General features: G+C 35.1%; 1 protein-coding gene across 5 annotated transcripts in view; it reads left to right on the top strand.

Moving 5' to 3' along the window:
- SPOCK3 (SPARC (osteonectin), cwcv and kazal like domains proteoglycan 3) overlaps positions 1-23,595 on the top strand; it is a 180,315-nt gene extending 156,720 nt beyond the window's left edge. For all 5 annotated transcript variants that reach the window (XM_071555166.1, XM_071555164.1, XM_071555168.1 and 2 more), the window contains 5 exons: positions 4,516-4,635; positions 14,424-14,645; positions 19,097-19,159; positions 20,303-20,440; positions 21,450-23,595. In XM_071555166.1, coding sequence (XP_071411267.1) covers positions 4,516-4,635; positions 14,424-14,645; positions 19,097-19,159; positions 20,303-20,440; positions 21,450-21,622 — 716 coding nt within the window. In that variant the 3' untranslated portion in view covers positions 21,623-23,595. The remainder of the gene's footprint in view (positions 1-4,515; positions 4,636-14,423; positions 14,646-19,096; positions 19,160-20,302; positions 20,441-21,449) is intronic.
- Positions 23,596-24,842: the final 1,247 nt, after the last annotated feature.

The raw sequence follows: 24,842 nt of genomic DNA, 5'->3' as shown, positions 1-24,842 counted from the left end.
GACCACCTACTCTTAGAATGGAATATTGAACTGAGATCTGCTGCTGAAAAAGTAGCTGACAGTATTTCTGCTCAGTAAACAGAGGCACAGGTTCTGTCTACAACCTTGCCATCTCATGTAGTGTTGTAAGTGATGCTACATAGTGTCAGGTGTGTTTTGCTTCTTTTTCTAAATCACTTTTTTGACTCTTCACTTAGCAAAATCTACTCCTCAGTACAACAGTGTGCTTATATCAGTGTCCATTCAACACTTATTAATCTACAGATAATTTTATATATGTCTCTCTGTTTACATAAAAAGTAAATACTCTTAAAATAACTTACTTTCTGTTATTTCAGGAAGCTAAGACTGGTTTTAAATATGTTAGGGACTTCAATCCATTATGGTAATCCTAAAACATGTTCTGCATGTCTTTCTGCTTTCAGTAACACTATTTTTACTTCATTAATTAGCTTGAGTTGAAAGGCACTAAAAAAACACAGACTGATGAAAGAATTTTCAAATAGTTTACTCTCAATCAGTAAATTATATTCAAATGCCAACACAAATCATAACATTTACTGTATGTGAAAACAGATTGATCAGTTGGTTCCACCTAACATTTAAATAATATTTATCATAAAGACATTTCTTGATTAAGTACCTGCAAGTTTTCAGATGCCTTCAATTTTTGCATAGCCATAGATACTGGTTTTAGAAAACAGTCTGATTGATTGAAATGACAGGAGACTCCAGTAACCTTTGAGCTTCTGACTTTAATACTACCTTGTACTAATTCTCTTAGTGGCTACTAGAATTGATTGCAATAGAAGGATTGCCTTGCATTGGCATTATACAAAAGCAAAAGTACTTCTCGGCAGATTCCTGAGTTCATTCATGTGATTTAATATGTATTTTTTTGATTACTGTCTAACCCTCTACAACCTTCACTGTCTGAGTTTCACCATTAAAGATTCATCTCCCAGTCTACCAGGTGAAATAATAGTCTGGATAGATCTGAATTACCTCATCTTGACCTATGTTAAATCAATGCAGACCAATTCGTACTATAATTTCAGCACCATGTATCTTTACAAGCACATCACTGGGCTGAAAAGTCCCTAAACATATTCTAGAATGTATCAGCCCATTAATTCATATAATTTTTCATCATACAGCATAACCCTGAGCAAGCGTGTTTCAACAGCAGATAGCATCCTAGTGAATGGATTGTTAGGTTGATCATCTCAGGTATGGAATATGAGGCTTAGTCACATAAATCCGTGTAAGTTAAGGTGGAGTGCGGAGGCAGGTACTATACTGAGATGGGATTAAAACAAAGCCAAATGTATACATAATCAGTAAATATACCTGACATTTTTCATGTCTTAAAGACTTTACGTAAGTGTTACTTACAGTTATGTTCTGCAGCTCAGCTTTTCTGAAAAACAGTTGAGTTTGTAACTGTGATAGTGTCTGTATGCTATTCTTTGCTTCTTACAGCTTTCTGAAAGCTGCTTTTTAGACAGCAGTCTTTTGCATCTGTTACATGTTCTAAATGTTCTTGAAAAGTTGAACAAAACTTACTGATAACTTTCTATGTGAGAGGAAATTAAATTATTTTACTATTTTAAGGGCTATTTTGCTTCTTTCCTATTTACATGTGAAAACAGGAGCAAAAATCTGAAGCATGATAAATGCTTTTAGAAGAAAGAAATTGATATAGATATTGAAGATGTTAGAAAGAATTTTAAAACTTTTTAATAACTCGTAAGACTTCAGTTTTTCTGTGTATGCATGGCTGATTTGATAGATGGAACTTTAAATGAGATTCTTTTTCTAGTCTGAGGCCCTCAGTTTACTCAGAATGTACATGGATTGCCTTAGTCATTTTAACCATGGTATAGAAGCACAACTTTATTACAAAACAAAAAGGAAGAGAAAATTCTATAGTAATATCATCATCATTATTTTTTTTTTACTATTCTTGTCATTATTATGATGTTAAGTAGTAATATGGAATTTGTGTACTAATTTGGTATAAAAGTGCTCATAAAGCTGATAATAAAAGGAAGTTAGTATTTCAGCATTACCATATCTTAGAGTTATCAAAAAAAATTTTTTTTTCCAGAAATTATAACCATATATGTTAATGGGCAGTGATATATGTGGCAAAAATCAGTGCACTTTTTAATATTCCTTCTGTATATATGGAATTCTTTTTTTTTGGTGGACTAAATGTGTGAGTATTTAGTCTATGCTCATATTTGTGTAGGCAGAAATACCTCTTGTTACGAAAAAATTGCCTGTCCTTTAGGGACTTGGGTACAACGAAGTAATTGCTGACTATCCTCTAAGTAGGTATTCTTTTCATAAATTAATTTACTAACTAAAAACCTATGAACAAAAAGGAATTGGGTTTCTTGTGGTCAATGCTGCTTCTTAAACAAGGTAGTACTGTTAAATTAACTGAACTTTGTATGAAAGTTAGATGCTTCCTACCTTTTAAAGGTACCTTTTATGTGCTGTCTGGTTCACTGAAGCTGTAAGATATTTTATCAGGTAAATAACCTTACCCTAGGCTGATGCACAGTGTCACACCATTGTGCTCTGATCAGTCACCTACTGTATCAGGTCAGTTCAAGATAGGGGTGAAAGAAGAAAAGAGGATCCTAGCTCACATAGCCTATCCCACAGTTTCTATGGAGAAGTCTCTGCTGCTCCCATGCAAGGGATAAGGTAGCAGACCAGTAGTAGTGCCAGTGACAGCTACTTTTGTGAAATAGTAATTTGTGTGTACCTGAGACAGGGCTGGGAATAGGAACAGAAAGCTGTTACATCCTGCCCCTCACCTACTTCTTACAGTGGCTGCGTGTTATCCAGGGGAGTGGAGTTTTATGGTCAATACATCACAGGTTGTTTCTGCCACTTTCCCCTGCTCCAGCATGGGGTTCCATCAACAGGATAGAGCCCTCCACAAACTTCTCCAACATGAGTCCTTTCCACAGGCAGTAGATCTGCACAAAGCTCTCCACAAACTGTTGCACAGTGGGTCACTCTTCCATGGGGTGCAGTCCTTCAGGCACAGGCTGCTGCAGCATGGGTACCCACAGGGTCACAAGTCCAGGAAACCTGTTCCGGCATGGGCTTCTCTCTCCATGGGTCTGCAGGTCCCTGCCAGGAGCCTGGCCCAGCACAGAGAGGGGAAATTACAGAGGAGTAGGGTGTCCCAAGTTAATAGCTGTCCTGTTATCTGATTGCAAGGTTTGGTAAAGGAAGGTGTAATTGTGGCAAACATAAAAATCCCACAAGTTTCCTTTCAGCTTACCAGAAAAGAAATTTTTCCATTACATGAGAGAAAAGCACAAATACAACTTTTAGAAAACTTGCAGTTCACAATATATGCAAATGTATGTATAGATTGCACCTGAGTCTTTCATTGATAGAATCAAGGTGTCAAAAGAGACTTCAGCAAAGACTAAATAATCAAATGCTTAGATGCTTGCAGTTGTACAGACATTGATAGTTGTTGACATAATGACATTTCAATCTTACTCTAAAATACAAATAGGTGTTTCACAGTGTTGTACAATTCAATGAAGTGCTGAAGGCTGTGGCACCAAATATATTGGATTGTTGCATAATAAAGGAAAAGTAAGCTGAACTGGAAATGTATTTTCAAGAGTGTCACTGTGAAGCTTTGCCAGCTTAGGTGTGAACTCTTCAGATTGTACCTTAGTTACTGGAAGTGATGGTTGTTGACAATGACAGTGGAAGGTATTTTGTTACCTTGGGAGGGATATATTCAGTGTGTTTTCTGCTCTTGTCATCTTCCAGATACTATTATTGCTCATCTTCTAGCTTTTCTCAAGCACAGGAGAAAATGGGGGTCTGGGAGGGATATCTTCCATTACCAAGCAGCTGTACAATTACGAGTTTGCAGTTAAGTGCTCCTGTATTTGGCTTATGACAGTTGATTCAATCAAATAAGCTTCCAGCACACTCTTTGAGCACTTTTGTTGTCAACCTATTTCCTCTTTTGGTGCTTCAGCACAGGGGAAAACAAACTGGGTGTTCCTGAATTATCTGCATAAATTATATCTCCAACCTGTTCTGGTAGGGCTTTCATTAGTATTATCTTAATGAACACGGAAATGAAATGCCAAAAGACTGTCATGGGTGTCTCTGACATGCCACCCTATCTAATGTAAGATGTGAAAATATCTGTGCTAGAACTGTTTGTGGTAGTTTGCAAAGGAATTTTTTAATTTCTGTGTATATATAATTTCATAATACTTTTATACAGTAATTTATTTCTGAGAACCTTAATTGGGTTTTGAAGGCATACCTAAGAAATGCAATTGAATTTTATTAATTAAGAAATCTGTGAAACATATATGTTGGTATTATTTTGTGTGGTTTGGTTTTTTTGGGGGGGAGGGTTCGCCCTCCTTTTTTTTTTTCCAGCATTGTTTGTAAAGTTCTATTTAGCACCTTGAAGAATAACATTAAACAGCTCTACATTTTGTTTTTTAGTGTGCAGTGACCTGGAATTCAGGGAAGTTGCAAACAGATTGAGAGACTGGTTTAAGGCACTTCATGAAAGTGGAATTCAGAATAAGAAGACTAGGATTGTTCAAAGGCCTGAAAGAACCAGTAAGAAATTTCTGCTTGTCTTACTTGATGTTTTCTTTGATTCTTTTCTGTACTTTTGTATTTCCACTGCTTAGACTTGCCTTATGTATTTTAAATAGTCTTGTGTACAAAATCATAACTTTGGGCTTTTCTAAAGTTATTTTTTTTTGCTTATGGCTCAGTAGTAACAGACAATATTCACTTTAAACTTCCAACATTGTTTGGCAGGACAGCTTTCATTCACAATGCTGTCATTTGTGAATCCTATCAAAGTGAAAGAAATAATATAAAGGAGCTATAATTTTGTGTGACCCATTGTTGTTGTTTGATGCCATCGTAGGTGCTAGTAGAGAAAAACATATGATAAAGAAGCGTGTAAGTAAAAAGGATTTTCCAAGGATAAACCTGACAGTGGGAAAGATTCAGGAGTACTAATGAAGTGGAAACAGTAGGGGCATAATTTGTTTTTAACCCTCTCAAATATTTAAATAGGGGGTTTTTGTTGTGGAAAACAGTGAACTTTAAAATGTAATTATCAAAGAGCTTACTTAAAATAGCAGTTGAAATGTGCATAAATAGTTTGAAGAGTGATATCTTACTGTGAAGGAGAGGCAAATTAGATTTCATAAGTTATAAAACTGTACCTTTGGTTAATATCAAGAGCAAACTATGACTTCTTCCAGAGTGTGTTTCACAGAGCTTGGCCACCACTGCCTTCTTACCTTACTTATTATTTTGAGCATTTTAGTTTTTTTCAGCTTTTGTTTGATTGCAATTTGTAACATTACTTTTTCTTTTTTCAAGAAATCCTTTAATTTAATTGGAAATGTCATTTTATTGTGCGATTTGTTCGTGCTAAGGAAATACTGGTAATTCTGTAAAACAATTAAAGGTGATTCTGTGTTATCTGGGAATACTTTTCTTAACATTGAGAAAAAATGTTTCTGAGGTAAGGTAGTTATACAATAATGTCACTTTTATTGATATTTTTCAAAAAAAACACCCACATTTAAAAGCATGTATTTCCAATGTACATTCTGGTTGGTGCCCATAACTAGCATGTGATCTGCTTCTCATGCAGTAGTGAAAACAGTAGAAATACAAAGTTTGTAGCCTTTAACAGCATTAGAACAATGGGTGTTTAGAGACTAGTGTTTTAGTACTGTGGTCACTTACTCAAATTGCACATAGCTAATTGTGAAAAAATATTGCTTTCAGATAGAAAAGATTCTATTTACGCAGTATTTACTTGATTTTATAAAAGCCAATATTTTCATGATTGTGTTTATTTGACAGGCTCCTACAGAAAGGCAGTCCAGATGGACAGAATGCAAACAAAGGAATATATGTTCAGTAGTAATTTTTTTCATTTGGGATTTAGGGATGCACAAATGATTTCAAAGCCAATTTATTTACTACAACTCTATGATTTTTTTGGTATGTACATATCTGTACCCAAAATTTGTCATTTGAGGCAGCGAAATATATAGTGCATCTTCTGAGAAATTATATGCTTTAGAAAATATTACGTTGCTATGTCCCTGTAAACACATAAATAAACAAAAAATAAGGATAACGATTTGTCTTGGTTTGAGATAAGCAACTGCCAACCCCCCCAAGCGCAGAGAGAAAAGCCTCCCTTCCTAACACCAGGGAAAGGGAGGAAAAGAGAGGGGAAAGAAAAAGACACTTCAAACCGCATTTATACTAAATCTACATATATTTTTCACAGAAAGAAAGAAACAATTAGAAGAGAGTACAAATATACACTCACACAAGTCTGCAACAACAAGTTCCCCACCTCAACTTCTTAACGAACACACAAATTCTACTGTCTTAACTACACATTACTTAAGAAAATACTTATTCCCCAGGGAGACAAACTCAAGCAGAAAGGAGAGACCCAGAAAAAACACATTTTACTTTCCTGAGATACCCTGTGAGCCAGTGGTGGGCCTGGTCCTCTCCATCCCCCCTGGGACAGCATCGTGCGTCCTCCCAAGAGGAGGGCTGAGAAGCGACTGCCTTAACCACTCCCACACTGGTTCCTACTTCCCTGGAGATGATGTCATAATGTGGTATGGAATACAAACTTACTGGCTAGAAGAGGTCAGCTGTTAGCTCAGCCCAGCTCAAGTCAGCTGACAGCTTCGGCCTAGTCCAAACTTCAGAGCCCAAATCTAGGCCCACCTAGGTGAACCCATAACACAATTCAACATGGTAATGTCCTGTCTAATAACATGAAGCAATTGTTAAAATTTTTCTTGAAGAGCTAAGCTCTCGAATAATACCCCTCAAAGTCTCTCTCCAAAGTCATAGCAGGTTGAAGATATTCAGGCATATCGATACCTAAATATAGCAGGGCCATCCAGGCCCTGTTTTGGGGACATCAGAAAGCTACACTTATGAATAAATCTTGCAAAGAACTTATCATGTATAATGAATTTGTACTTAGCACATGAAACTCAGTGGTCTGTACAGAACAAATATGACCAAAAAAACACCTGAATGCAGCTTCCTCTTTGAGAGTTGTATTTGTTCTATCAAATCCGTGGAGCTGTTTGTAACCCTTGGGAAGCTAAACATCTATTTGGGCACCCTTTCCCCCAGGCTATCCTTTATTCTTGTCATAAAGTTCCTTCCTCACTGAAAAACCGATTCTGCATTTAAGAAAGCAATTTGTGACATACTTTCTGGTTGTCTGTTTGTATTTAGGAATTTTCTGTTTCAGTCTCTCTGGTGACACTTGGGATAGGATTTATTAAAAGACTTGGGCACAGTCCTTCTGACCAAGGTAGATGTGGTGCAAATTTACAGTGCCTTGCTGGTATTTCTCAGAGTTGTTCCAGCTATTACATAGTCCACATTAATCCACAAAATCATCAATATTACTTCTGAGCAAACTAAGCAGTAGTGTTTAAGTTGTTCTGCTAGAGCCATCAGTATGCTGATAAAAAGTTATGAATGTAAAATGCCTACATTGTTGTGTTTTTAGAAGAAGGTGATTCTGGCGTACCAATACTTAGTTTTTTCCAAAGCTGAACATTATTAGTAATTTAGACTAGAATATTTCCAAAAAATAATAGGGTTTTATTTCCAAAATCCCTTTTGTGTCCATATGTGATCAAATGGAATATATCTAGTAGTATAATTATTATCAATGCTGTATAAACACTTAAATGTTTTCCTCAGGCCATTTAAGGTCTAAATAGACAACACTCAGGGGAAAATGATACTTTACCCCCATGCTGCAATAATGCTCCCATTATTTTTCCTATGTGTGTAGGAAAATATGGAGTTGAAAAATAAAGTGACATTTTATGTACTTATTTAAAATCTATTAAAGTATTGGTCTATTTCTATATTAATTTTGTGTGATAAAAACCAAAATTAATGCATTGTATGCAAAGCACAAAAATACCATAGTCCCACAAATATTTCTGCTAACAGGCAGTCTATTTTCAAAGCTATGAATTCAGAAGTCTATTTACTTATGCGCCTTGTCATGTTAGAACATGAAAGACCAGAGGCCAAGGGTAGAACAGAATCTTCTTATGACTTTGGAATAATATGATTATTTGGAGTCTAATACACTAATAATTTTGAAAATTGCATAAAAATACAAGAAGTCTGAAAGAAAATTACTTATAATTGCCTTGTCTAGAACTTCCATAGAAGTGCCATAGCGAGGTATTACTGCACTAAAATTGGCAGATTCCCATACAAACTTGCAGCAGGAAATGACCGTTTTCATAAAGAAAAGTAAATAAAATAAGAAAATCCAGATCTTTATTTGGAGGTTTTTATTTTTTTCTGACTATCCTAAGTTCCTTACTGACAAAGGAAAGCTGACATGCAGTGATAAATTACATTTCCCTCATTTTCATTGCTGAAGCATATTTGGAAACCCTGAGATACAGACAGAATTTGTAAGCAGAACAATAAGATTTTCCTTACTCTTGTCAGTACTCTTCCATATAATAATTTTATAGTAAAAAGAGCTAGAAAGAATTGTGGTTTTAAACAACATTTTTGATATCTTCAAAAGGCTGACTGCCTGAGAATTTGTCTAATACCTGAGATTATCTCAGAAAATGTCACATAACCTGTACCGCAAATCCTTACAGTCTGGAAACCTGAACTGTAATTCTAGTTTGCTAGAAAGAAAAGGTTCTATTGATGAATTTCTGCATCTGTCAGGTTAGCTTATGTAAAGGCATCCTTAATGCAAGAGTCTGGAAGAAGAAATCCAGCATAAAAGTAATTCTGGTCAAGGATTTTAATTAATCTATCGCTACTTAAAAGTTCGACTCTGAATGAACTGAATCAGTGTTGTTGACTGAAGTTGGTTTTGGCATTCTTGCTTACAGAATTATTCTTATGCATAATGAGGTATATGTAGATGTGTATTATAACATTTGATTTTACTTCTTGCTCCTCAGATAACTTCTTTTCTTTAGCAGTCACACCTGTTAATAAAATGGTCAATCTGGTGTCCCAAATAATACATTTCAGCTTAACTTCTAAGGTATTAGGAAACTGATAGCCTCCAGCTATAGGATTCATCTTGCTCCCCACCCCACATAAAATTGTTTAAAACTTTCTGGAAAAGGAGAGACTTCAGGACGCAGACTGTCACAGGTGTTGAGACTTTGCAGCTGTGCTTTATTTCTTTCTCTTGTACCTTTTGTTGTGAAATGAGAGTCAGTTTTCCTAGGTTTATTATAGGTTTATTGTTTCGTGCCTTCCCCAGGTACCATGTTCCCCAGGGCCAGGAGCTGGTCTTCGATGATCCTTGTGGGTCCCTTCCAGCTCAGAATATTCTATGATTCTCTTGCCCTAACCCAGGCTCTGCTCCTGTTTTCGTAAACATAGTGAGAAGGAATACATTGCAGCTTGAGACAGGTGACAGAGAGTGTTAACGCTGTCTCCTTCTTGGGGGAGCGTGGAGCCAGATGAGGCTCACCTAGATTAGCACTTCTGTGATCAATTATGACAGAAGGCATTCACATCTGCTTAGTCCTCTTTATTTTAGTCTTTCCTGCTGGGGTCAGTCCCAATTACATTAGGAAGGAAAACATTGTCCCAGCTTGTAGTAGGCCTAAGCTGTTCTGCTAGCCAAAATATTTAAAAAACCCATTACAACTAAAAACCTTCTAGCTATGCAGCTTGCACACTGAACAAGTAAAATCCATGGTCCAGATGTCAGTCAGAACTCTGGCAGAGAGCACGTGTTAGCTCACAGGTCTATTATGTCAATGCCTTTTATTGTTTCAGAGTGTACTGGTATTGGAAGGAATTGTGTGGGTTTTGGTGTATTGGATAAATAATTCCTATATAATGCAATATGTGAGCCCTATGTATATATGTAAGCTGTTTTCAGTTTCCACATAATGTCAAAATCTGTTTTCCTCAGTGTACACAAGCGTTTATTTATGTGCTTAATAAGCAGGCAAACAATAGTTTCACCTTGGAAAGCAGATTATATTTACTAAGAGTTGAAATCCTCCCCTGAGAAATAACTAGAAACAGGCACATTTCTGTTGGTTCCTTTTGAGCAAATGTTTTGAATGCCTACTGTGTAAGCCATGGCAGAGGGCTATATTTCTTAATAACTTTTCCCTTGGGATTGTTTTGTCCGAGGAAAAGAGCTTAAGCTGGTATTTCAAATTTTTCTAGTCAGTGTTCAGAAATACGTGCATAAAAGCTCATTTCATTATGGTACATGGAAATAGATTTTATATAAGTGGTTAAAATGAGAGAAAATCTTTCATGATTTAGTTATCTGAGCAGCAGTTTTTGCTCTCCTCAGTATAATGTCCTGTTACTTGATCATCAGGAATAAATTACTCTCATTCAATTCTTCACCCTTAGCTTCTGCTTGTTGTATTGTGTCACAACTCTGAATAATATCTAAAAACAGTATTCTAGTTGGTGCTTAAAGTAATAATATATGTAATGTGTGATTGGGCAACTAATGACCTAGTTTTATGTCACCTAGTTGTTTTTTGTTTCTTAGTTCTGTATCACCTGAGCCCTTCATGTGTCAAACATGTTAGTGGATGTTAAATTCTGGGTATGTACTTCAGTGCTTTTCTGTCTCTTTTTCTCAAGTATATCATCTTCCAGACTGACAGATGTATTTTTTTATCAATATTGAAATAGGGGAAGAAGATCATTGCCAAGAGAAAGTACTTCTGATAATCTTAAATTGGGACAGTTCCTTCAGGGTTCTTATAAGATCAACCAATTATTTGACATTACCACAGAAATCTCCAAGAGTTGATAATGTGCACATGGAACTGAGGGTGATGATCTTTTTGTGGTATATCAGCTCTAGAAGAGGTGGACTGCTCCATTTTATTTCAAACAAAGCTGCTTCTATCTCTGTCAACACCTGCCTGGCTTACCTCTCAAATACTTGAGCCATTTTTATTTATTTCACCAAAACTAATATTTGACTTAGACTTCAGACATTTCCATACTGCAGTGACTGATGGTTATGAAATATTTTGGCTTTATGAAACAAGATAAATGAGAACTAAGAAGATATGTGATTTTTCTGTATTTAAAACACTGAAATTGTATAGATCAAAGGAAAAGGAACAACAACAAAAAATAGTAAAACCAACAACAAATATACCCGGGCTATAAATGAAATTACAAACTACTTCATAATGAAACTGAAAAAAGAAACATAAACTACTTTCAAGGTAAAGCATGGTCAGTTTTAGAAATTATTGAATCAAACACTTATTTAATAGAAAACTAGACCCCATGACCCACAGTGTTTTTTCTCCAGCATATAATGCTATTTAATAGGTTATGACAGCTTAAATAAGTGTAAGCTTTATTTTCAAAGCTTGGAAATAGCAAAAAAAATCTTAACATGAAATGTTATTGTTTGAAGTAGGTTTATTAGTTCTGATGTACCAGTAATAACATATTCCTGTTTTCTGGGAAGAGTATGTCCTGAATATCAAACTTCAAACTATATTTAAATATTAAACTGTAGTTACATTGAACTGGATTTATTGTAAACATTAGAATATAGTGACATTTTTCTCGTGCTATCCTGTTGATATCAGTGATCTGTAATAAAATCATCTGTTGTTCAGTGGTATTGCTGACTCCAATGTAATTTTTATAATTTTAAGCTCTGTCCTTAACTATGACAAAATGCAATTAGTGATGTTGCACCAGCCTTTTCTCTATTAGGCACACTTTTAAAAAAATCTAAAAGCTGTATAGGAAGAAGTGTGAAAAAAAATTGAGGATGGGAACAGAGGATGAACTCAGTCACAGACTAATGCATATTATGGTAATCAAGAAAAAAATAGGGATAAAATTTTATGCTGTTCTATAATATTGTTCCAAACTTAATTTAGTTACTCATGTGACCTTTGAAATGTTCAGTGTTCTTTCACTGTTCTTGAGATAAATTTATTTCTTTTTAGAGTATAATTTGAAACTGACTGAGAGGTAAAATAGCAGTTGTTTTGGGGTTTTTCTGTTTTTTCCTTAGTATAGATTATTAAGTACATAAAACTATCTTCTATTACTTTAAAATGCAAAGTACTTTATGACGTGAGCTTTGCCAGCTTGGACCACAAACACTGATTTAAAAATACTTTGTCCCAAACTTGACAGTATGCCTCTTTCAATAAACTTATGCTTAAAATTCCACATGCAGATGTATTATCTACTGTTAGTTACTTTGACCCACAAGATACACCTGGATACACTTTTAAAGTGGCTTTTATCTTATATTCCCTTCTAGCTGACATCTTACTAATTAGAATCTGTCTCCTCGTGGTTGTCCTTTTTCTGGCCTTTCTCTTACAGTTTGGTGAGCTGGCCAGAGTACTAAATTCAGAAAAAATTTGAGCACAAGAATCATTTCTCCTGTCATGCAGATACAGAAAAGGCAGGATAGATGACAATATGTTTCATGTCAGCTGTTTCTGAATCCAAGGTCATGGGGAGGATATCTAGCTAAAAGCAGGACTAGGAGAGAAGGTGTAAAGAGGCCTTCAGGAAAAGAGCCTTATACATAAATAATCACTGCATATTTATCCTTAAATAAAATGTTTTAAGATGGAGGAACCTTCCAGAATTTTTCTAATCAGAAACAACTATTGAATATTTTTTATATCTTTTACAGATAAAATTGAGTAGCACATCTGCTATATATCCCTGTTAATTTTGTTGAGTCCTGTATCTCATTGCTCTTCATAATCCACAGGAAGTAAGTTCGTTTTGATGTGTTATCAGGAGCTGGAGAGGAAGGAAGACATAGATCATGGGCTGAATGTTTGGCTATGTGTTCAAATTGTGTTAAACACATGGACAATATCATAAATATCAAATGACTGGCTTTCTTTTTTGGTTTTTCTTTTTTCTGTTTTTTTTCTCTCAAACAGAAAAAATAATTAATGCAACAGATCATCAAGGAACAAGAAAAAGTGAGATCACCCTGATAAAAAAAATCATACTTGATTGAGGATTTCTGGGGAAATGTCTGACTTCCACAAGGAGTTTTTCATACTATCAGCTTTCTTCTTTTCCTTTCTGAAACAGTTGTTCTGCCATAGTGTGGACACCTACATATGCAGATATATATATATATCTCTAAGAGAAAATCTGCTGACTTCTAAATACAATTACTGGGTTTTCCAAGTTATCTAAGCTGACCTGTTTTAGCAGTATAGAAGTGTTTTTCAGATTTCTCTAGTGTTATTAGAACAACAACAAAGGCAGGCAGGCTTGATTTTTAACAGTAATAGAAATTGAGAATTCTTGTGTGCTTTCATGTCAGCTTTCCTGAACCCGTGTCTACCACTTTCAGTTTTAACTTTAAAGTTCTCAGAAGAGTAATATTTAGTAACACTAAGTCTCATTCTGTACTAGCATGTATACTTGAATGTCTGGCCACATGCACGACCCCATAGGACATGAACAAGCTAAAAACTGCATGTATATGGGATGCAGATCATGTCTTTGATACAGGCAACAGGCCTGACAGTTTCTGAATTTCCCATTCATGTCCATATGCAAGTCTGCATGTACTTTAAAGTTCATGCAGGAAATAGAAACATGAAGTCTGAGCTCAGGCCACAGGAGTGGTTATCTTGGCCTGTGCCAGATGACCTTTTTCGGAGAAATGATTTAGGAAGAGATGCAAGCTGTATTGACAGGTCTGATGCTGGCAGCTGGCTGCTCTTAGCAATTATCTTGTCCATGGTTTCCTCAAAGACAGAAGGTACACCAGCTAAATATGAAATACAACTTTTAAGGCATTGCTGAGGCTGACTATCTTGTTACTTTTTCATAGATTTAAATTTACATTAACGGAATAAAAAAACCCATGGACTCCAACAAGTTAACTGGAATTTATTCTCTTCTTAGTTCTGCAAACTTTGGAAATCACTTAAGTTTCAGTATCCTGATTTATAATATCACTTAAATTCCTCAACGTACTTATTTTCCAGGAAATCATTGTGTATCATTTATTAATGTATGCAACATGTATGCAGTAGGTATAACATTTGACAAGAAAACTTATATTTCTAAATGCTTGGAGACTGATGGTGAGATTAATTTTGTTAATAGGGTGATTTAGTGACTTAAATTGAATCTGACGTATAATTTTTATGTGGTATTTCAAGAGCACATACTGTTTATGTACTGTGTCTGTGTACCACCAGAGCTGTTTTCCATGATGCAGCATTCTTTGGTGGTGGCTGAGCTCAGCAGCTGCTCTATCTTTCCTGCTATATAATTTTTATTATTTCTGTTTTGCCTCTTAGGATTTGATACCAGCATTTTGCCAATTTGCAAAGACTCCCTTGGCTGGATGTTCAATAGGCTTGATACGAACTATGACCTGTTGTTGGACCAGTCAGAACTTGGAAGCATTTACCTTGACAAGAATGAGCCATGCACCAGGGCGTTCTTCAATTCATGTGACACGTACAAAGACAGTTTGATATCTAACAATGAGTGGTGCTACTGCTTCCAAAGACAGCAAGGTAAAAGATGAGAACAATCTGCATATGTGTGTGACTAACCTTTTTATTCGGCTTTATATTTTTTTACATATTAAGATTACCTTGCAGATTAGACATTCACTTTATCCTTCCAAATTAGCACAGTCATCAAAATTTGTATTCTTTTTTGGTGTAAGATTAAAAAAGAAGCTTATAGTCTTCTTTGGTCTTGTCTTGTTATTGACTCTGGCACAACTATGTGAGTCCTAACTCCTACTATTAGAGTCCCACTGAATTTTCTATTTGTAATTTGCAGCATTACACTGAACCTTGAAATATGCTCATGACTGGTTATGCTTCACTTGATTGCGCAATCTAAATAAGTCCTTTAACTAAACCTTTGCTATTAATAGCAAAGAGATGTCAAAGTAGAAAAATTCAGTGACTTCTTTCTGATGCTTAGTAAAATAAGTTGATATTAACAGAATGCTTCAAGCTGTGTGGAGCAGCTCCCTGTATTCGTTGAGCTTAATAGCTGCTTTCTGGGCAGACCAATGATTTTACAGCACTGTTCTTGATTAATGATGTTCAAAAGTGAAAACAAAATTTAGTCAACAATATGTTTCACACGGGGATAGCAATTTCATTGTGCTTTTTTAAAGCTCATGGTATTTACTTGAGTCATTATCTGAGAAGCCCTCATGGTCTTTGATCTTAACTTCATGATGCAAGACTGTCAGGATCAGAGAAGTACTTGCAACTCTTCTCCATTCTTTCTTTCTGCTTGAGATTTGTCATGATGCATTACACTACACTTGGCCCATTATTGCACATTGCTCAAAACTTCTAGTCAATATAAGCAACTTCTTAGGAATACTGAAGTCAGATCTGTCTTGTGGGGAAGATGATCTTCGTGTAGTAGCTGTCCTGCCTTGACTAATGCTTTAACACTTACATAAAACTCAGTGATGTTTATTGTGATTTTTCTTGCTTTATTCTGCTTTAAATGTAGCTTAGTATTTCTGAGATACATCCAAGACAACCATAATCCATTTCTGCAACACTTCAAAATCTGCACTTTGCCCAGTATGCTTTGATTGCTATTGCCCTTGAGTTTCAACAGTAATTCATGTAAGTGCTTCAGTGCCCATCTTGAGAACTTGCTTTCTTAGTTGTTTGATGTGAACTTGGCACTTTCCGTGCTTGCCTAAAGGCTGAGCCCTTTGCAATGTTAGCCTTTTTGTAGGTTGAATTTTTTTCTGCCAGTGATTCATCGTTATTGCAACGTTGTTTTCTTGCATCACTGATTCAGAGTAGTAGACTACCCAATTTTGCTGGGAATAATAATGCTTAGCACCTAGGTATTTCTTTACTGCAGGCCTCTGCATGGATCTTAGTCCAGCACTTCTCTAATGCATTTTCTTACAGGCTCTTCTGACTGTCATGCCTGGAAGACATCATGACTTTAAAAACAGTCAATCTTACAGAAGAATAATTATCATGATTCGTATTTTTCAGTCTTCAGATTGCAAGGACTTTCAAATATATTTATAGATGGTTATACAGGAAGGTGTATCAAGATACATGATCACAAATGAGGTCCCCTGAAAGAATTCTTGAAGTGTAGTGTTGATGTTTCAGATCCCTAAAGTAAAAGCCGGGAATGTCCAAGAGCAATTTACAATGCTTGGCCCGAAGCACAGGCAAGACATAACAAGGCAGCCTAATCTGCGGTGGTCCATTTTCCATAACCTAAGGGCTCCATAGATGGAAAATCACTCTTTTGTAAACGAGTAAGATGGAAAAGAAGTGAAGGCACATTTTGTGAGTAACAACTCCTTAAGACATGTCTGATAGACATTCCTTATCAAATCTACCTGTTTTACTCGAATTGCTCTGTTAATGTGCCATTTTGGTAAATCAAAGCCTTGAAGCATCTCTTGACACAACAATATTGGTGTCAATATGGTTAACAGCATGGGATACTCTGGTGTGCATGAGTACTTGGAGCACTGGTGGCTGGTGTTATGTGCTTCTTGAATCACTCATAAATACACAGTGATATTGTCAGAAAGATGATTTCTGACACATCTGTGGAAGTAGATTAAGGATCAAGGTAATGAGGTAAATTATTTGTATTCAGGTTATCAGAAAGATTGATGTCAGGTTAATTGCTATTTCAGAGGAAGCCACCACACTGATTTTTTTAAAGGAGTTTTTTTCTCTTTGGCTCAGGACTGCCAGAAGTGGTCCAGTTCTTCTTTTTTTATTGAAGTAAGTTCAGAAATCTAAAAGAAAGCTTTTCCAACTTCGGAACTAACTGGAAGATAAAGAAGGAAGCATTTTGATTAGGGGGCAGAGGAAAATGGATAAGCTGTGGACCAAAGAAAATGGTTCAACTTCTAGACTGCTGTTCTCTGACAGTTTTTAGCACCAGAGTGATTTAGTATTGTTAAGAGTTTTTGCTGCTTTTATCCTGAGAAGCAAAGCTTAAATGTGAATCTTGAAGACCTAGCTTCTGAGAAGAAGAGAGTTTTGGGTAAGCAACTTTCTCATGTTGCCTTGTTACCTCTTGGTTAGTGGTATTCCTTTTTTTAGTTATGTCACCAAAGATTTTTAGGTATAAATGAAGAGTTTTGTTCTTTAGGCATAGTCCATAATTTTTACTTTTCCACAGGTTAGTGCTCATGTGTTTAGATCTGTGTTTCTGATTTAGGATTTTTTTTCTGTGGAAAAAAATACATGTGTTTTTCTCCTTTAACTAGTTCTTCTCCTTCAGAATATTTCCCATTGCTTTTGGAGGATAGAGTAAGATTAACTAGACCAGGTGGGAAAGGTTCTGTAACATAATCCAACTGTTAATCTAACACTGCCAAATCCACCCCAATCCTAGATCCTTCTAGCCTTGTGTGATAAATGTCATTTATTAGATTAATGATTAATTGAAATAAGTGATTCTCAGAATGTTGCAGAATTGAGAGTTTAACTCTTGAAATATCAGGAAAGACAGAAACCTTAGTTTTGAAAAGTAGTGAACATCTGTGGCGAACGGTGAGCATGATCATCATAAAAGCACTTCTTATAACAAAAGAAATAAAACTTTATGTAACCTCAGCAAATACTCAAAGACTAAATTCTTAAACCCCAAACCTCACAAAAGTATATCCAATTCCAATGACTTTTCAAGAGCACACACAGAAAGTTGTTTGGTTGTCTAGAAATACAACTCCTGAAAATTTGTTCTGGCACTGAGACTCCTGCGAACAGCATTTTGAAAGTGGAGCCTACTTTTAAGGCCTTTGCTAAAAGGAATCATTATAGGTTTAGTGTGAAAAAACTGGCCCGACAGAGTTCTGTCCAGTGGAAATGTTTCCAAGCTTCTTTAAATGTACTGGATATGTAAATGGTATTTAAAATGTAAAGCTAAGAGGAATTAACAGATGGCTGTCAGTAAGGGGTTAGTGTTGTCTTCTAGATTTTATTTAAAAGCTCATGATTAATACCAAAGGCCTATTGGTATATCTAGGTTGTGCCAGCCAAGAGGCTCTGTGTTTACCAGAAATTTATTTGTGATCCCCGGTTCATCTAGGCATTTGTCACCAGAGTGCCCTACAGTGACTTGCTTCTGGTCTTGCTTGTGTTCTTCATCAATAAACTAGGGCAGTCTCGCTCATCTTTAAACTAGCTCAGAAGACTTTACATGGCAAAGTTGTCTGAGAAAATGGAAAATGTATTTAATATTCGTGGTATGTAAGATTTTGTCTGGAAACAGTATAAGGGAAAGACACATGTGAGTAAACTCATTAATATTAGTGTGGATTCAGAATGGGAAATGCTCTTGTACTAATGGTCTGATATACTATGCAATGAAGTAATCTATATCTGAAGAATGGAAAACTGAATTTTAATACCTATTCTGCCTCTTAGAACCATCCAAAGTTTGGCCAACATTTTTAAGTTAAGTGTGCTGAACTTGAGGCTTTGTATCCTTGGGATTCAGTTGTAAATTGTTGCCATAGAATCGCAATCTTGCAGACTTCAGTGAAGAAAAAGTCTTATTTTTGTAGTGTAGTATGTGAATTACAAACCTTGGGCAAGACTTGTAACAAGGACAAAAGGGAAGAAATTAAAAGAGCTATCCTGTTTCTAACCCATACATGAGGAAAGCTTCATAGTTGCATTGTGGTATTTGTACACTGATAAAATAGCATGTGGTGGAGTTACTATTTTGGTCTAGCATCCTTCAGACTAGTGAATAGAAGCTCGTTTAGAGATGAGTTAACTGGGAGTGGCCTTCTGCACAAATCCATGGTGGTGTGCAGATTCATAATTCTGGAGCTATAGCAAGGTGAAGTAATTCATTCATTTCAGATGTGTTTCTTAAGATCAGTAATTAGAGTGACCTTAAAATGCAGCAAACTGTGAAAACTTAGTCTTATGTTCTGTCCTAGGTACAGTGTAACCTGTGTAATATTTTTTTTGTGTTATTTTAGACCCACCTTGCCAGACAGAACTCAGCACCATTCAGAAGCAGCAACGAGGAAAGAAGCTCCTAGGTGAGCCATAGATCATCCTTTTGAAGGTTTTATTGCTTACATAAATAACCCTAGTGAAAGAGCAACATAAAATCAATATTAATCCAATGAAGATAGACCGCAGTAAATTTCAGCAACAAAATTTATGAAATTTTTGAAAACTATTAAACTTGGTTTTATTGCCTTCCCTACCAAAAGATCTTACATCTGTTTTATTACCCTGATAGATGGTACATTTTTACAGTTATAGAGGAAAGAGTCTAAGACATTCCTAGATTAGTATTTCTGCTGATCCTTCGACCGTAATAGTCTTTAAGTAATTGAAATCTTTGTTGTGAATCAGTTTACACTGTATCAATGTTACTGATGTGTAAAATCTTCCTTTTACTGTTACCCACTGTGTAAAAGTTGCAATAAAATACTTGGCCCAAAGTAGTCAAAACTGTATTTCTGCTGAGAATGGTTTCTAACAAGAACTATACACTTCAAATACAAATACAAATATGAATGTTTTGGGCTCTGGTCCAAATGAAAAACAGTGGATTATTCAGCCTTAAGCAGGTCACTGCCTCACAAAATACATCCCTTTTGTGCATATAAATGCAAATTTAACATTTGTTTTTGACGGTTAGTGGTGGTGTGTTGCATTACATTTGTCTTCTGTGGTGAAATAACTAAATATTAGTATTTAACTAAATAGTTTGTAAAATATATATTAAATACAATTAGCTCCTTATAGCAGATAGTTTATTAGTCCAGGAAGCCTGGCCCTTACTATTCAGCAGACTTGTTTGTACTCTGCAGATTACAGAACTTCTCATTCAGGAGTGGTTACTACATTTGAGCCTTTTCCTGAGAATACAGTGAAGATCTTGACCAAGACATTCAGTAAGAAAGGCATGTGTATCACCAGATCAACAAAATTTTAAAGGAAGATTGCTCACTTAATTTCTTGAAATCAGTCCAAGACTGATATGTGTTATTTTCCCTTCCACATTTGATTTATTGAGTCACTTTCAGCTAACTGAATTTAGTAATAGTAAACAAGTCAGTGCAGACTCTAGCATGATTAAACAGCAAAAGGTAGTCACTTCCTGCTGTAATTCTTACATTGGCTAAAAGATAGATTTCAATATACTTACTCACTATGTATATGTATCACAGGGCAGTACATCCCCTTCTGTGATGAAGATGGGTATTACAAACCAAGTCAGTGCCATGGAAGCATAGGGCAGTGCTGGTGTGTTGACAGATATGGTAATGAGGTAACAGGATCCAGAACAAATGGCGCAGCAGAATGTGGTAAGTTAAAAACCCTTCGTGGTGTTTGGTTTAGAGGTGTCACTCCCTTTGATTGCCAACAATGTTAAAATTCTTTAAGTAAGAACAAATGAGGGACCCAGCTGCATAGATTTTGATACAAAAAAATAACAATTGTAATTTGTTATTGTTATTACTTCATTATTTTTTAGAACTCCTGTCACTGTGTCAGCTATTAGTAGTCCCCTTATATATACTTGACATACTGTATATAAACCCAGGAAAAATTAATTTTCTAGAGCAGCATTAGATAAGCCCCAGAATGTTTGATGGAATTCCTTTGGGTAATCAGCATGCTAGTGAATTCAATTTGACATTTTTTTCAGTTCATATTTGAGGGAATTGCCAAAGGCTTTTAGCACACTAAATCTTCCCTTATTTTTCCCTTCCCTACAGCACTGTGCAGCTTTGTCCAAGAATTCCCATGTCACATTTATTTGCTGTTTATTTGATTAAAATATGAAAAAAAAGTTTGTTTTTTTTTTCAAATAGTCATATATGACTCCTTTTCACTTCTCCAACAAAAGAACATTGCCTGAAGCAGAAAGTAAATGGAACACAGTATTTGAGATACAAGCTCAGGCCTATTGTCCTTCTGATCCAGGATCCTTTCTAGATAAATGGACAGTTTGATATAGTTCAAATAATACATAAGAGCTGAACAACAACCAATGTATATTATCGGTAGTCTTGATGGTCATCTTTAAGTTGGATTTAAATTTTTTTCAGATGTTCCTAGCACTCATTATAGTTCTACAAACCCATAAAATTTGTCTCCTTTTGTTAACATACACAAATTCATTCAATACTGAAATGGATTTCTTTTATGACAAAAAAATCTTCATATTATTTATATTTTATTTTTATGTCACACACTGTAGTTGTCCTGAAAGTAAATATTCTGGTGTGCCTTTTGTATGCTTATGTAAAATATACTATAAATATCTATCGTATCTTGTGAGTCTTTTCTATAACTATCATACCTTTTTAGCTATCGATTTAGAGACTTCAGGTGATTTTGCTTCTGGCGATTTCCATGAATGGACAGATGATGAAGATGATGAGGATGAAATAATGAATGATGAAGACGAAATTGAAGATGATGATGAAGATGAAGGAGATGATGATGTTGATGATGATGATGATCATGATGGATATATTTGATTATATTAGGGGGTCCATGTATTGTACCTTTCTAAGTTTCACAAGATGACATTTCATAAAATCCCTTTGCTCTCCATGATCAAAAGGGTTCTAACAAATATATATGTATATTTTGTATGATTATTTCAAACATTGCAGCTGGAGTCATAGACTTTTTTGTCTAAATAAGAATAATTATATTATGTGCTTTTGAGTTTTTAAATGCCGTTGTGCTGAAGAAAACACATTGGAATTCTAGCCTGAAGAAAAAATTATGTCCTACTGAAAATATAAATGTGCAAAACACAGTATAAAGACAACCAGTCTCTTTAAAACTCTAGTGAAAAAATATTTGCCCTTACTTGGAACTGTGCATGTCCTCTTCAGAACACATACTGTAACTCAACTTCAGTTCTGTCAGTGTTTTAGGCCTTGCAGTCTTTGCAAGTTGTCCATTTTATACATCAGAAGTGTATTGCAGTAGAAAAACATTGATGCACAAGTAGCATCTCACCAGCCTTTAATTAACCAAAGGTATGGAGAAACATTATCAGGAGGAAAAACTAAAGCAAACTCCTCCTTTGAGTTTGCATTTGTAGTTACATTTTTCTTAGAAAATGGCTAGATTACTGAAAGGATTGTTCAGAAGCAGTAGCATGGACATGCACCAACTCTGTGATTCTAAAGTTTTCTTGTCCTTCCTTATATTTTTTTCTTTCATGTCAGGGCAGTATAAGCTTTATAATTTTTTACTTAAACGCTGCTTCACCCTTTGTTCTTTCTCTGCATTTCTCTCTAATCAGATTAGTGTAAAATATTTACATGAGGAAAAAGATTTACTTAAAATTGTGTTACCTTTATACATGACTGTATTTCAGACTATTGTCACTTGACCCAAGGTAGTTTTTAATAAATGTATAATGATACTTTTTATTTTCTTAATTCAGGAAATAGTTTTGCTCTTTTATCTTAATTCATGTCGTTTTCTGTTACTCGTGCAGAGACTTAGAGAACGTATTGTAAAGGTGCCTTGCAAAATAGAAATAGAGAGGTTTTAGCATGCATACCAGTATAGGATGTTAGGCAATAGCTAAGCACACCCAATTACCAAATGAATACCAGTATAGGTACTGCTGCTGGAATGAAGAAAATGGATTATTTTAATTTTTCCCTATTATTATGTAATTACCATGTGGACTAGATTATACTTATTGTGTAGAGTAGCACTTAAGATTTGACTGTAGAGAAAATTACTTTAATCACTGTATTTATGTTAGCATGTTATTTAATTGTGTAGACATTTTAGGACTCCATCATCTTCATTCATACCCTGGCTGTTGCTTTCTGCCCACAATAAAATTGACATGACCTGTACAGTGTATTACTACAGGCTGTAAAATTTCAAAAATGGATCACTGGTTTCCCATTGTTAATTTAAAAGATCAGTTTCTTATTTGAGTTAATTTCTAGACATCAAATCTAAATTTAATGTTTATTCTATGTAATATTTAGAAGTATAACATATTTTCTTTTTTACTGTCTCTGTATAGTTTGCAAAATAAAGACTCTTGTAACCAACCCAGTATAGCCCATCATTCTGACTTTTTGTGTAATCTGAAATTTTGAATCAGGAATAATTCATGTTTCAGATTCATTTTACCTATTAAAATATGTATTTATTTGAATAAAGCCATTTATTGTTTATTTCCATTAAAGAATATCTGAATAGGGTAAAACCCACAGCAAGCTTCTGTTTTTCAGTAATTTTCCTGATTTTTCTATAGCTTTGTTATGTACTTGTATGACATTGTGTTCATTACGTAGTAAGAAAGAGAGAGGTATTCCTTTTCAAGCTCTGTCATAATTTGTGGGGCACAGTTGTATTATTTTCTTAAAAAAAATAGTTAAGAGTTTATGATTCTGATAGTGAGATTACGTCAGAGAACAGTTTCTTATGACTGAAATTAACTGATATTAAAGTTGATTTTAAATAAAGAAACTAAAGAAAAAGTATTGTCATTATTGGCTGATACAGTAAGTACTGTTGTGGAGGGGGTTTTATGTGACAAATGGTCATTAGACGACAAACTGAAAATGCATTTCATTAAAACGTGTGATATTAGGAGAATTAAAGTATAGAAAGAGAATTCATAATGTGTTTAGTCTAAAAGAATTACAGTTTAAGATCTTTCTGAAAACAACTGTCATGCAGAAGAACATGAAAGAAGTTTATATTCTTTGTTCCCTGAAAACTTCCCACTGAACTGGAAGAGGAGGGAATATGCATTCATTTTAGCCTCTAAGCATCAACGCTACCTATCATAAATTCAGAAGTAAGTTAAGATAGCTAAAATTACTAAAGAACACTGACAATGGAAATTTGGGATAATTTTGGATCATTTTTGTGGTCCAGAACTAAAACAGCAACAAGAGATACCTCAGTTGTTACTCAGTCATGAGGAAAAGCCAGAGAAGAGATTGATGGTGTAAGTCTTCCCTTGAAAACATCCTTTCTTTTTTAAAAGAATAAGTAACTGTCTATGGATTAATGCTGTGCTGTTGCTTATCTTTCATGTTACCAGATGAACTGGAAACCACTGAAGCATTAAAGAAATACAGGAAATCAGTAGCAGGTAGAACAAATAAAGTCAAAGGCTGGTGACACAAACTTACTAAATGCCTAAGCCGTTCAGAAGCCTTTTTATTTTTTTCAATAAAATGGAAAAATTTGCACAGACATCTGTCCTCATGACTACTGTCATGCAGAAAGCAGTAGGGAGCCCTTGACTATTTTTACAGTGTTGCTGTCATTTGTTGGGTTTTTTCTTGATCTTGTAGTTCTGCTCATATATTTATAGATATGCAAAGATAGATATATAAATTAGGAGATTTTTCAGACGCAGTGATTAATCCTTGTGCTCTTCTGAGAATGTGTGGAATTATAATTCTCAGTTTCATTGAAAGGTAAGGAATACCAAGCTCACTGCAATAAACTCCTACATAGTCTTTGAAGGGAACATTTCAGGTCAAGCCACAGATATGCTTAGTTTAAAAGTAAATTAATTAGTTTCATTAGTTGTCTTGTACAGAAATTGGATTATTGTACAAGACTGAAGAAGATGGACCATCATGATAGTTGGAAAATTTTTACTTTTTTTGTACACATGAACAAGAAATGAATTTCTCTTTTTTTTTTCAAATCCAGTGCCCAGGTGGATTAATACGCATTTTTCAGGAACTA

The sequence above is a fragment of the Pithys albifrons genome, chromosome 5, assembly GCF_047495875.1.
Source record: "Pithys albifrons albifrons isolate INPA30051 chromosome 5, PitAlb_v1, whole genome shotgun sequence".
Lineage (NCBI taxonomy): Eukaryota > Metazoa > Chordata > Aves > Passeriformes > Thamnophilidae > Pithys > Pithys albifrons.
This window is presented reverse-complemented; position numbering and strand designations above follow the sequence as displayed.